Source organism: Denticeps clupeoides, chromosome 1 (genome assembly GCF_900700375.1).
Source record: "Denticeps clupeoides chromosome 1, fDenClu1.1, whole genome shotgun sequence".
Taxonomy (NCBI): Eukaryota; Metazoa; Chordata; class Actinopteri; order Clupeiformes; family Denticipitidae; genus Denticeps; species Denticeps clupeoides.
The window spans coordinates 8,696,920-8,709,913 of NC_041707.1; the positions used below are offsets into that span (position 1 = coordinate 8,696,920).

The 12,994-nt window shown below is 44.6% G+C and overlaps 2 protein-coding genes across 10 annotated transcripts in view; both read right to left on the reverse strand.

Annotated features, from left to right (window-relative positions):
• Positions 1 to 16: 16 nt before the first annotated feature.
• Positions 17 to 7,780, reverse strand: cdkl1 (cyclin dependent kinase like 1 (CDC2 related kinase)). Its single transcript, XM_028979410.1, has 10 exons — positions 7,626 to 7,780; positions 6,343 to 6,537; positions 5,070 to 5,191; positions 4,427 to 4,499; positions 3,521 to 3,611; positions 3,214 to 3,414; positions 2,989 to 3,071; positions 2,483 to 2,539; positions 2,221 to 2,382; positions 17 to 1,407 (listed from the first exon to the last, which is right to left on the reverse strand). The coding sequence occupies exons 2-10, from the start codon at positions 6,508 to 6,510 to the stop codon at positions 1,300 to 1,302; spliced, it is 1,065 nt and encodes a 354-aa protein (XP_028835243.1). The 5' UTR covers positions 6,511 to 6,537; positions 7,626 to 7,780; the 3' UTR covers positions 17 to 1,299.
• A 1,232-nt stretch (positions 7,781 to 9,012) lies between these two features.
• map4k5 (mitogen-activated protein kinase kinase kinase kinase 5) overlaps positions 9,013 to 12,994 on the reverse strand; it is a 33,293-nt gene continuing 29,311 nt past the window's right edge. For all 9 annotated transcript variants that reach the window (XM_028970638.1, XM_028970629.1, XM_028970654.1 and 6 more), the window contains 2 exons: positions 11,540 to 11,595; positions 9,013 to 10,076 (listed from right to left, as the gene is read on the reverse strand). In XM_028970638.1, coding sequence (XP_028826471.1) covers positions 9,989 to 10,076; positions 11,540 to 11,595 — 144 coding nt within the window. In that variant the 3' untranslated portion in view covers positions 9,013 to 9,988. The remainder of the gene's footprint in view (positions 10,077 to 11,539; positions 11,596 to 12,994) is intronic.

Genomic DNA, 12,994 nt, shown 5'->3' on the forward strand with positions numbered 1-12,994 from the left:
ACGGATAAGCCAAAAGTTTAATGCAGTTATGTTTTTATTTGAAATTATACAAAAACTTCCTGCTAATTTAACATTCTCCAACATGTCCACTGCCTGTAAAAAGATTAAATTGTTGCACTTCCTGTCAAAAACTCCATAAAAACATTTATTTGTGCTGAACACAGTGATGTGAATTGGATCCACTCCAAAATGTCCATAATTATACTCTACTGTGAACAAACTGTTAATGATGTGTATTGTTGCTAAGGATGTTCTAATGTATTTTATTGTAAGCGGTTGCAGGGTTAGGGTATGGTGTTTATGTAGCTGAACAGGATTCAGACACATTGAATATTGTACACTTGGCTGATACTGATAAGTGAGCAATAAACAGCAGCACACCAGACGCAGCCAGCGCCGCCCAGAATCTTTTGCTGACCGCTCTCTGGCACTGCCAGCCTCCAGCAAAGAGACAACGCCGCGGATGAGCCAAGCTTTCTTAATGAGCATGGTGCCCTGAAGGAGGTGTTGGCGGCTCTGTTTTCACGAGTGTGAATCCAGACTAGGCCTGATCCAGAGTGGTAGACAAACCAGTGTAGACTTACTGAGCAAAAACAAGATCGCTTCCCCACACATGGGTTATCTCATCATCGACAATTCGCACCATCAATATTTAACAGAAATACAGCCAGTGTGCATGTAAATAGGTAATTCACCATAAATCAGGTTACACAATGAGTTATTAAAAAAAAGTAGCAAAAAAACCCCCAAAACAATAATCATTTGGCAAATAGGGAAAGGCAGTAGAGTCTGGTGGTCCCTTTGCTTTCTACCTATAGTAAGCCGAGCATAAGGCTGCTCTTAGTCAACATATATAAATACACAAGGAATACAACAATACAATCGGGGAAAAAAGTACTTTGTACAAAATGAGTTCAAATGGGTAAACTATGACACAATTCACATGATATTAGCGTGGTAATTTTGCTAAGGTCATGGTACTTTGTGTCTGCGTCTTATTGCAGATGCTTCCGTTTCATGAAAATAACGGTGGGTGAATTATGATGACATCAGGTCCATAATTCATGAGTCAATTCATTTTAACACTTAAATTTGGGCACGCTTGTTTAAATTCAGGCTGAAATTTTGTGCTGCTGGCCTGTGGTGGTAATGGGGAAATTAAAAGCAAACTGCAGTCCTGCACTGAACCCCAAATCCGGATCTGGAACCTGATTGGGCCATCGTCTGCACGTCTCTCCCTTTGCGTCGATCGCCAGTCCCTGAGCTGCCCAGAGGAACCACAGTGTGCATTTTGACAGGTTAGATGTTGGGGAAGTGGTAGTTGAGCTTGCGCAGGTTGTTGTAGTATTTGGTGTTTTTATTGTCCAGGGCAGGAAAGATGCTGCTGCTGGTGAGCTGAGGCAGGTACTGCAAGAAGGGAGGAGAGTGTCACACTAGCTCTGGAAAAAAATGCTGAATTTTACCACTCCACTGGACCCATTATCCTACAACATTAGAAAACCACTGAGAATCTTCTGTACCCCCAGAGAACTTACACAATTTGTCTGAAACCTAAATTATTCTTTGAAATTCAAAGAGCAAAGATACACATAACAGTATACGTTGTGGGCATTTAAAACTTTTTATAGTCACCAGTGCCTTTTGGCATCAAAAGTTTTGGCCTAGCGGTTAAGGAAGCAGCCCCGTAATCAGAAGGTTGCTAGTTCGAATCCTGGTCTGCCAGGGTGCCACTGAGCAAGGTACCATCCCCACACACCTGCCCACTGCTCAGTAAGGGTGATGGTTAAATACAGAGGACACGTTTCGTTGGGTGCACCGTGTGCTGTGCTGCAGTGCGACAATCACTTCACTTTCACTGTGTGTTCAGTGTTAAGTTGGTTTTGGTTATTAAGAATGTATTTCATATCCTTTTGCCAATAGAATTGCCCATATGGCTCTCATCCTTTGACATCCTTGAAATATGATGTATCCTATACATCACCATGTGGACGAACGTGTAGAATCAGAACCCACGGTCCTTAAACTGCTTAGTTCTGTTACTCAGGGGTGCGGCAGCTGGAGCCCTTTCCAGGACACTTCCAAATGAATTGTTGTTCGCCATTAGCACGGCACAACATTCTACCCACATTTATACTAACGCAAAAATATGGCTCTGGGCAAACCAGTGATATCCCAGAGTGCCGGTGGTTCAGGTGACATCAGTTTTCCATTGCAACTCACCCCGGGGGGTAGGTGTTTGCGGGATTGCCGCACTCGTCGCTTGACGGCGCGCTCGTGCTCTCGGGCGATGCTCTCGCTCTCCTCTCGTAGGCTGTCGAAATACGGGTGCCCCAGCAACTGTTCACATGACAGCCGCTCTGCTGGGTCCATCCGCAGGCAGCCCTGAGGTCAAAAGGCCAACAAAAAAAAACAACATTAAGTGCTAAACTGAAAAACACTTTTCCAATTTTCCATTCGCGATTGAGTGTGCGTTGGGACTCACTCTCATGAGGCCCAGTGCCAGATGGGAGATATTTGGGTATTTCTGCTCCAGAGGCTCCTTAAAAAGATTAACAACAATGATGTCATGCTCCACACAGCAAACACTAAAGTCCTTTGGTGATGATATGTGTGTGTGTATGATATTTATTGGTAAATGAGTGTGTGAGTGGGTGGTAGTGGTAAGTCTTACAAATGCTTCGACTACCACTGAGGCCCCTGAGCAACACACTCAACCCCACTCAACATTACAATACTATTCTATTGTAATTACTGTGGATGGTGAACCTCAATGTTCCCCCTCAAATGGGTAGGGTGGCTAGTGGGTAACACACTCGTCTATGAACCAGAAGACCCGGGTTCAAATCCCACTTACTACCATTGTGTCCCTGAGCAAGACACTTAACCCTAATTGCTCCAGGGGGTACTGTCCCTGTAACTAAAGATTGTAAGTCGCTCTGGATAAGGGCGTCTGATAAATGCTGTAAATGTAAATGTAAATGTTCTCACCATTTCTTCTGGCTCGGGAACACACACCCCGCTGAAGAACTGGTTATTACTGAAGACCTGCTGGTGTCTGGGAATCAGATCCCCTGGAAGAAAAATGCATATTTTATTAATGCATATATTAGACATGTACATTTACTTTGACAGCATTTATCAGACAGTTACACATGTTATTTGTTCTACATAAATTATACGGCTTACATGCATGTGCTCATTTAAAAATCTTACCTAGAGTTTTCCTAATGAGGTATAACTGGTCCACGTCTGATTTGCCCGGCCACAGAGGGGCACCAGAGAGCAGTTCAGCAAAGACGCAGCCCACCGCCCACACGTCGACAGGGGGGCCGTACTGCGTGTCGCCCACCAGCAGCTCTGGTGCACGGTACCAACGAGTGGCCACGTAATCCGTGTAGTAATCACTGGGACCGGCTGCATGGAGGGGAACAAAAAAACCAAGATATTCTCTGTACCTCGCTGAAAAGCGACATCCTTTGAAGCGGCATAAAATCAGTGCATATTAAACCGAGGTCCGTACTGAGGATCCTCGCGAAGCCAAAGTCGCAGAGTTTGATGACCTGCTGCTTGGTGATCAGGATGTTCTCTGGCTTCACATCCCTGTGGATGCACTGCAGGCCAAAACAGAGGGGTAACATGCATTTTAACAACTAGTAAAGCATCAACACAGTCTACTTAACTAGACAATCCCCCGTTTTTATTCCCCAGATGAGAAAAAATTTGTTTCTTCCACTTAAACCCTTTTACTTGTTAGTAGATCACAGCAATGGTTCCCAATCTGGGGTCTCAGGTCGCAATTACAATAACAAAAAATCCCAATAATGCACCCAATAGGACAATAAGAAATTCTGTATCATCCTGTAGACTCTATATGGCCTAGAGTATAAAACAAGGAGGATGAGAACAAAAGCCAACAACTGCAGTATTTTTTTTGCTAATAAAAGTTTGCAATTAAATCACTGTGTCTTGGACGCATGTGGGAGAGACTCTGGGAAGAGTGTGTGTGAGTGTGTGTGTACAAGACTCTCGGTTACTGTGGTACATATTAACTTCCAGCCAGCGAAAGCCCAAGAATTCCTATAAAAACCACACACACAAAAGATACCCATTAACCTGCCCTTAAGCAACAGCGGAGTCAGGGTGTCTCCCCTCCCTCCGTTCCTTACTCTCCAACACTCCTCCACTGTTGCTTTAGGGCAGGTTAATGGGTATCTTTTGTGTTTTTTTCATAGAAGGGAGGTTCTAGTGGACGAACGAACAGATACGGGGACTGTGGAAGACGGAGGGTCTGTGAGGGGGTTATGAATACAGATTATACTGCAACAGCAGAGGACAAAGAAGACATTTTTCATGTTGTTTGGTGTCTGGGTTCACGTGTGCCAGTGTGTGGGGAAAAAAAGATCAGACAGTGTAGAAACGTTCTTACATTTTGTTTGTGGCAGAAGTTAACAGCCTGCAGCGTCTGCCATGTGATGCTTTTCACTAAATGCTCAGGAACCCTGAAATTAGAGGAAAAAAACGTCCTGTTTACAGCATTCGCTTTCACAAAGTGACACTAAAACTAAACTGCGTGAGCTTTCATCTTCACGCCCTCAAAAGGTGGTGGTTACTCGGTGCTCCTTTACCACATTTTGTTCCTCAAGGCACCACCTTTTAGAGGAGAGAGCTGAAAAGCCCCCAACAGACCACCCCCCCCCCCTTGCCACCGTGGCAACGCCTCAGCACAATGACACCCCCACCCTCGTCTTTCTGCCAGCGCTGCATTCTGGGACGGCTTCACTGTAAAAACATTCCGCAACCTTCAGGTCAGATGTCATGGCAACAGTCAAACAGTATGGCTGCCGGGGAGTCGAGACCCTGGCCACACGGAGCCAGTATCATGTGAACTGTACCGTATGTGCATGTCTGTGTGAGAGAGTGTGTGTGTGTTTCAAGAGAAGAGCCGTGTGGTGGAAAAAGTGCTTATGTGATCATATTTGCACATGGAAATTGGTCTTGACGATCGACTCCTTAACATTTCCTGCACTTATAGTTTGTCGTACCCGCCATGGAGGGTAAAGGATTCTCACCCGTGGGGGTAGCGGTCCAGCTCGTTCAGGACCGTGTGGTCACAGTATTCAAACACCAAATGCAGCTTCCGCTTCCGTCGAAAAACTTCAATCAGGTTCACCAGGTTACTGTGCTTTAGTTGCTGTAGACACACACACACACACACACACACAAACACACAGAGTATAGTGAGTATACTGAGATCCGTCTTCAGGTTCAAAAGACATGTTGCCACATGTCTGTTCAAACACACGTTAAACACGTATGCACACTGTAAAACATGGAAAACAGGTCATCGCCATGGACAACTGGTCACACCAACCCGTTTACTAACCCAGAAACACACACACACACACACACACTCAGGCATGCACACACGCGCGCACCCACACACAGACATTAGAGCAGGTCACCTTATCTCTGTAAAAGTGAAATTTGCAGCAACCCTAAACCTTTAACCCAGCTGGAGCACTACTGCAGCGATGCTCGTTTTCTCCACACACACACACACGCACACACGCACACACACACACACACACACACACGGCTGCTGCCGGCTCTCAGGCTTTCAGCATCAATCAGCCACTCAGGCCGGAAAAGAAACAAAACATTCAGCGCATGTAATAAGAGCGCTGCTGATCTACACATCTAAAAGTGTTCCGATTCGCTAACGCCACCTCTCTTCAGACACAGAAAGGGTGTGTGTGTGCGTCGCAGCCCTCTTCTGGCCTTGGAACAAGTGTGTGTGTGTGTGTGTAGTGCACTTTTCATCATTTGACAGATCAAAACCCACAAATTCTCGCTGATCCCGTGCAGATACGGAGTAAGGAGCTTGTACTCTTACACATTGCTCACCGTCACACTTCCCTTTTACGACCTCGTGCCACATGAGCTGACGGAGAAAACCACTGGTGACAAGTAATCAGCACGTTTTTACGCGGTCTTAGGGTAAGGTGTGTAGCTCGGGGACCCCGTGGTTGTAGCAGGATGCGTGAGAGTGTGGGGTTCACGCTAAGGCCTCTGTGGGTGAGGTGACTGAATGCGGGGCATTCCGTCTTTGTTCGCATCTGACCGCGATCTTTTGACCGGCCCCTCGGCCGGGTCGACTCTCTCAGGCAAGTAAACAGCCTAGAGAGGCCGATTTTTCCAAAACATGATGCTAATGACTTCTACCAGGATACACGGATCCAACCCTGAGGCCAAAACAACTGCAATTAACCATCAGAAGTAAATGATTAAAAAGTAAAGTGGTAAAAGCTGTCAGTTTTACGAAAATCTGAGTGAGACTCTAACCTTCAGCATCCTGATCTCCCTCAGGGCGATTTTCTTGATGATCGGATCGTCCTCTGACTCCACAAACTTTTTGATGGCCACAATCTGGCCCGTGTCTTTGTTCCGGCACTTGAACACGACTCCATAGGAGCCCTCTCCAATCTTCCCGATCTTCTCGTACTTTTCCATTCTGTGATGGGGTTTTGAGAGCTTCTTCTAGGGTGCAAATAAAAACCGACAGGTTCCTCCAGATTTGCTCCAATTAAATATATAATTTACAATTTCTTTCAGATTAAACACAAAGAAAACATGAAAAATAAAATACTTAAAAAAATGTGTTTACATTCTAACATTCCTTTCAAACCTTTTAAAGTGGCCAAAAGTATTATATTAATTCACTGAGCACATTTATAGTATACTAAAGTTATGATGCACATAATATATATTTATATATATATATATACACACACACACACACACACACACACACACTGCTGAACACTAGCAGTGTTAATAACCCCTGGTATAACACTGTATTAAAGTATGAAAAAAATGGGTCAAAAGAATATTAAGTTAGTACACTGAAATATATTTTAATGTCAAATTAATATAACGATCATCACATATATAAGTGTTAAACGGTATATTAACTTTTCCACAATGGACTTTTTATGTACACACTCTCACGTAGAGAGAAATTTGCATTTGTTTATGTGTTACCATGTGATTCAAAGTTTTTAATTCAAGAAATCGCGTTTTGAAGGACGGAAAGAATAGTGACGAACAGAAACGGCGTTTGCTGACGTCACGAGTATGTGATGCAGCGGTTCATGCTGCTTTGGAAAATGATTTTCCCGGTTTGATCCGCCGCCCCCTGACTTTTCTATTCCGGGCACCGTCTTCTGGGACCGAACGCGTGGAAATAAAACACGCCTATAAAAAGGACGAAGACGGTCAAACGGGGCTGGTTTATTATGCTGGACTCGGGTTCAAATCTGTGCATCAAATGCAATGAGCTGGAGTTTTTTTTTTTTTTTTTTTTTTAAGAATTGAGTCCACCCACGGGGGGGGGATTTGTAGGTGAACTCACCAAACGGGTATTACGTTTTCTCTCGATAAGTATACATATTTTCACGCTAGAGCCTGATCACCAGGGCATGTAACATTTGCAATAAGTTTTTTTTTCTTGCAACATAAAAAAAAGTTGCGCGCTCCGCACTGACCAAGACATGCAAAAATAAAATGAAAAAGATCAATCTTAAACAGAACAATATATATATATATGTATAAAATACTGTGCTCACCTGTTTAAGGGCGACTGAGCGTCCACAGGCGCCGGTGGAGACCACAGATTGCGACGCTTCGGTCCCAGGGCCTCGGCTTTTTACAGACTGGTCCCCATAGGAACTACGGCGCAAGCTCCGCCCCCTTCAGCACGCACACACACACACACACTTTCTCTATCTCGCCTCCACACACACACACACACACACACACACACTCCTTTCACCGGACCAGCTCGCCATTGTGGCCGGCGTGTTGACTCCGCCGGACGGGGATTACGCCGATAACGAGCGCCTGTCGCGGCTGTCACGCAGGCGACAAGGAGAGGAAACGGATCGGCGGATTAATGTCTAGGCTGAGAAACACGGAGAGGGACGGGACAATGGGCGTTCAGTCTCCGGGGGGGACATTACGGGTCGTGATGCGTTAGATAAATAACAATTAGTCCTAAAATAGCTCTTACCTATAAATAAACAGCAGTCTTCCCAACTGTGGAAACTGTCACCATTTCCTTTCGGCCTTTATGTATAATGTAAAATATAACGTTCTGCTTGTTCGATCTTGACTTAAACATTTTCGTAACCTACAGTCCCTCCGTAATAACCCACCACGATCTCTTCGCTCTCTGGAAGGAGGCCTACTTGCTGTCCCCCGAGTCACTGCTGGAAGTCACTGCTGGAAAGCGAGCGTTTGCTTACAGGGCCCCAAAATGTTTGGAACGACCCTTCGGGGAATATTCGGGAATCAGACAGCGTCTAAATATTTAAATATAGACTTAAAACCTACTTTACTCACCTTTATTAATGCTGCAGACGTCAGGTAGTGCCGCCGGAAATGTTTAGTTCTCTGATCACTTGGTGTCACCTTAGTTAACTTGTTACTAACGCAGCCTTCGCTTTTCTTCGTCCCTCGCCATCGAATGTGGATGGTAAATCCTGGTGCAGAGTGATCAGGTGGCATCGCGGACCCTCGTGGATTTCCCTGCCCGGCCCGTACCGCCTGCCCCTTAAAAGCCATATGCCGATCCCTCCTGGTGGCCATCGTCCGGAAATCTAAACTTCTGTACACAACTGGACTGCGATAACCTCTATATTCCATATTTCCCTGATAGATCTCATTAAGCATCCCAGGGTATGGGGTCCCCTTACTGGGTAGGAGTTCCGACCGGTTGCCTTCGGCTTGCTCACTAGAGGCCTTGGGCTCAGTTTCATTGGTATATGCTTTGTGACAATGTACTTTGTGTAACGCGCTGTATAAAACATTTATTGATTGAGTGAACTAAACTAGAACAAAGACTTAATTTGGAAAGGGTTCACCAGTCAAAATGGGATGAAATAAGGACATGGAATGGCTGCATGTTTTCAGGTGGTAACCAAAAATGTGTAGTAAATGGAAATCACAACCTGCATTTTTAAAATTGTTAATTTTTTTTATTACAAATAAAAAAAAAACAAAATGCATACATTAAATGTTTTTGCAAGGAAAAAATCCTAGCGAAGTCATGAAAACGTAGCATTTCCCACGTTCTTACTTACTTTAAATACAAAAAAAAAAAAAAACGTTACAAAAAAAGTGCTTACATGGTGCAAATATTTAAGTAAACGTAAGAATTACATACAATTAATTGTACATACAATTAAACTTCTAAAAAATGAGACCAAGCATAGGAGCGGAGACTATATTACAAATCCAACCAGAAAATGGTTTAGTAACTGGAGGCTGGGGCCCTGTGACAATCCCAAGGCAATGCTCGTCTCTGGCTAACGTAACTTTTAAGATCAACCCTCCTCGCACTCACACAAAGTTACTGTTAATAAATAAACATTTAAATAGCCAAACTTCAACCCTCAAAACTGACCTGGTACTCCCATTTCACCTGACCTTCTACTGAAGCTCTCCAGATGAACCACATACCTGTTAGTGGCCTGTTCTATACAGCTCCCATAACCCGAAGATACTACATTAAAATATTTAACTCCCAATTCATATGGCACTTATATATGCAACACTGCAAACTCATACTACTGCAGGGGGCGATGCAATGTCTGCTGGGTAACAGAAATGCTCTTTATGCGTATACTGTGCCCACATATGGGCAGAAAAGTTTATATCAGAGAGCCAAAGAGCCCAAGCTGTACAAGCAGACATCAGCTACGTCAGGGGGTTGCAACCTTTTATGATGCAGACGTTTACATTGCCCCGTTTCAGCACCCCGCGCCTTCTGCCAAGGTGTGGTCTGTTGGCCACCCCAGGTAGGCAGCCAAATGAAGTCCATGCGATTTGCATGTGTGTGGGGGTGCGTGTTCACAGTCGTTCTGGCCGAATGTTTGGTAATCAGGGCTCACTGCACTGTGTGGTGGTGTGTGGGTGGGTAGACAGCAGCTTAGTAGCTGTTTTCATGGCCAGCCAGGATGTAGAGGTTGCTGTAGGCAGTTGGGTTATCAGTGGGCCGGCTCTCCAATACCACCACCCTAGAAACCAAGAAAACAACAATATACAAATTAGAGCACACATACACATTTACCCTCTAAGGTATTTATCAGACGCCCATATCCAGACTCACTTACAACCAGTAGTTACAGGGACACTCAGGGTTAAGTGTCTTGCTCAGGGACACAATGGTGGCAAATGGGATTTGAACCTGGGACTTTGTGGTCTGCTTCATAGACGAGTGTGTTACCCACTAGGCTACTACCACCTTTCAACTGAAACAGCTTTCATACACAAAACTCAAACTGGACCAGGGACCTGGTGCGTTCACATCTAAAATTTGGCATGTGAGAGTGTGTGTGTGTGTGTGTGTGTGTGTGTGTGTGTGTGTGTGTGTTTGTGTGTGTGAGTCCATACTGTCACGACTCATCAGATGAAATTTCAGATGCAGAGAGAGATCCTGGTTCAGCTGTCAGTGCCCTCGGGCAGTGAATTAAACATGGTGCCAGGCAGCAGGCACACAGCAGCAGGCACACAGCAATTAGCTAAAACAGCTTCCAACACACACATTCACACATACGTACACACACACACACACACACACACAATACATATGTACAAAGGCGTGCACACACATACTCCTACACATGTTGTCATTTACTTTGTCTTCCTCGAACACACAAACCTACATATTTTACAGGTTTATACACTCAGATATTCAGCTCTCATAATCAGGAGCTATACATTCAGCCCCATTCTAGGTTGCATACATTACCGTGGTAAACTGTTTTTCCACCGGACGCTAAAATGAAAAGATAACTCATAATAAGATGGGACTCATAACTGAAGTGAAGGCTTGCAGTGCCAGGGATTCCTTACAACTTGGGTATTTGTTTATAGTTTGTGCTCAGTAAAATCAAGAATTATTATCGCTTTAACACTGTGTGCACTCTGACTGTCCATGTTGCTCAGAACCAGCACAACATCCAAGAGCTGCTTGCTCACATGCTGGTTACAACACAATGCCGCCTTTGGCCTTAACAGTCTGACGAATCAAAGCCTATAAAGGTGCAGTATAATGACTGTTTAGATGTGTTGTGATTTCTTTCAAGTTTCAAGTGGCCGCTTAGCAAGTTGTTTAACAAAAGCTGTCGGCCATCGGTTAGGTTCAGATCAAAACACTGTCAAAACAAACTCAGAATGGTCTGCCATTGGCTTTCGCTGGAGAACGCAGCAGCCTTGCGGTTATGCCACTCTCGTTCATCACAATGACTTACATGCCCTCAACACCGCACAATTATATGGCGCTTAGTCAACTTTTCCCAGGGGGTAGAAATCTGGAGAGAAGTATACTGCTGACACAAACCTACCCACAGCTGTAGTTCTCCGTTCATTTTAAAACACTTTCTAGTTCATCATTAATGTGATTAACAAAGAAGGCGCTAGCCAGGGCTTTGTTGTGAGTGTGTGTGTTTGAGTGTCTTAGAGACGCCTATTATCTAACCTGTCGGATCCCAAGAGTCGAAACACACGGCTGGGGTCTGAGATCTCCTGCGTCACCTAAAGGGAAAAATGGAGAAATATACATTTTAACCACACACAATACACAAAATGAGTACATATAATGTGGCTATAAGGACTTGGACCTATGCTAGAAATCTCTATGTGCAGGCTGGAATTGCCTCAGTGCAGGTGATCAATCCTCAAGTTGAGAGCCTATATATCTATGGGATGTGGGAGGAAACATACAGAGCACCCTGGGCTACAGTACAAACAACTCAGCCACTGAGCAAAAAGTCCCGCTCTGGCAAAACAGTCCAGCTGTATAAAGTATTTTTTAAGATGCATGTGCAAGGATACGAACCAATGCAGAAAAATTAATTGAAAACGCAATTTATACACACCCTTCCCACAAGCCCTTTAATCTCTAATGCCCTCTTCCCTTTGTCCAGCATTTTAAGCATGATTTTACATGACACTGTTTTTTTTAAAACTGAAAGCAGCTCATGGGGGCAGTACGTCCCCACACACTGCTCCCCGGGCGCCTTTCATGGCTACCTACTGTGATAGGTTAAAATCAGAGGACACAGGACCCATTTTGATGTGTGCACCACGTGCTGTGCTGGGTTTCACAATGACAATCACTTCACTTTCACACGTCCATAGCTGATTCATAATCAGTTCATAGCTGAATTGTAAACCCTGTGAAGACGCACGCTTCTACTGTGGCACAAACCTGGTTTTGTAACATAGGCTGCACTAGGCAACAAGCAGAAATACACAACCTGGCTGACGGTAGCTGCTGTCAGCAGCCAATTAGTGAAGGCGACAGAGCAACTGTGACCCCTGTGAGATGAGACTTATTAACACACACACACCTATGAGGCGTAAAAGCTTACTGGAGACCTGATATCTCCCCTCACCCAGATCCACTCACACCACATGAAAGGTCCCACAGGGAAACCCTCCAACACACACACTCTCCAATGGTGTCTCTCTCCAGTGGGTTTGTGAAGGCTGTTGAAAGCTTCATAAAGCAACTGAATAATTCACATGCTCCCTGAGCTGCATCACACCTGATTCTACATCAATTTTACATAGACTGACATTTTCATACACACACACACACCTCCCCTGACATTTCCCCGCTACCCCCACCCGCATCTGACTTTTACACACACACACACACACACACACACACACACACACACAGAACTCAAACACAAAATCAGCACACAATTAAGATCAACTGGCTCAGAGTGCACACTGAAACACATATATAAAAGGCCTTTTGGTGCAAACAATTGAGTGAGGTCTCTCACTTTCACCTACAGGCATGCCCTCGAAGAACGTAATGTTACAGGTCTTGTGCGAGACAGCCTGTATCACCTTTCATACACGCATACACCTCATCTCATTTCACCTGATCATGACCTCTGACCTTTTGATAATGTGAGCA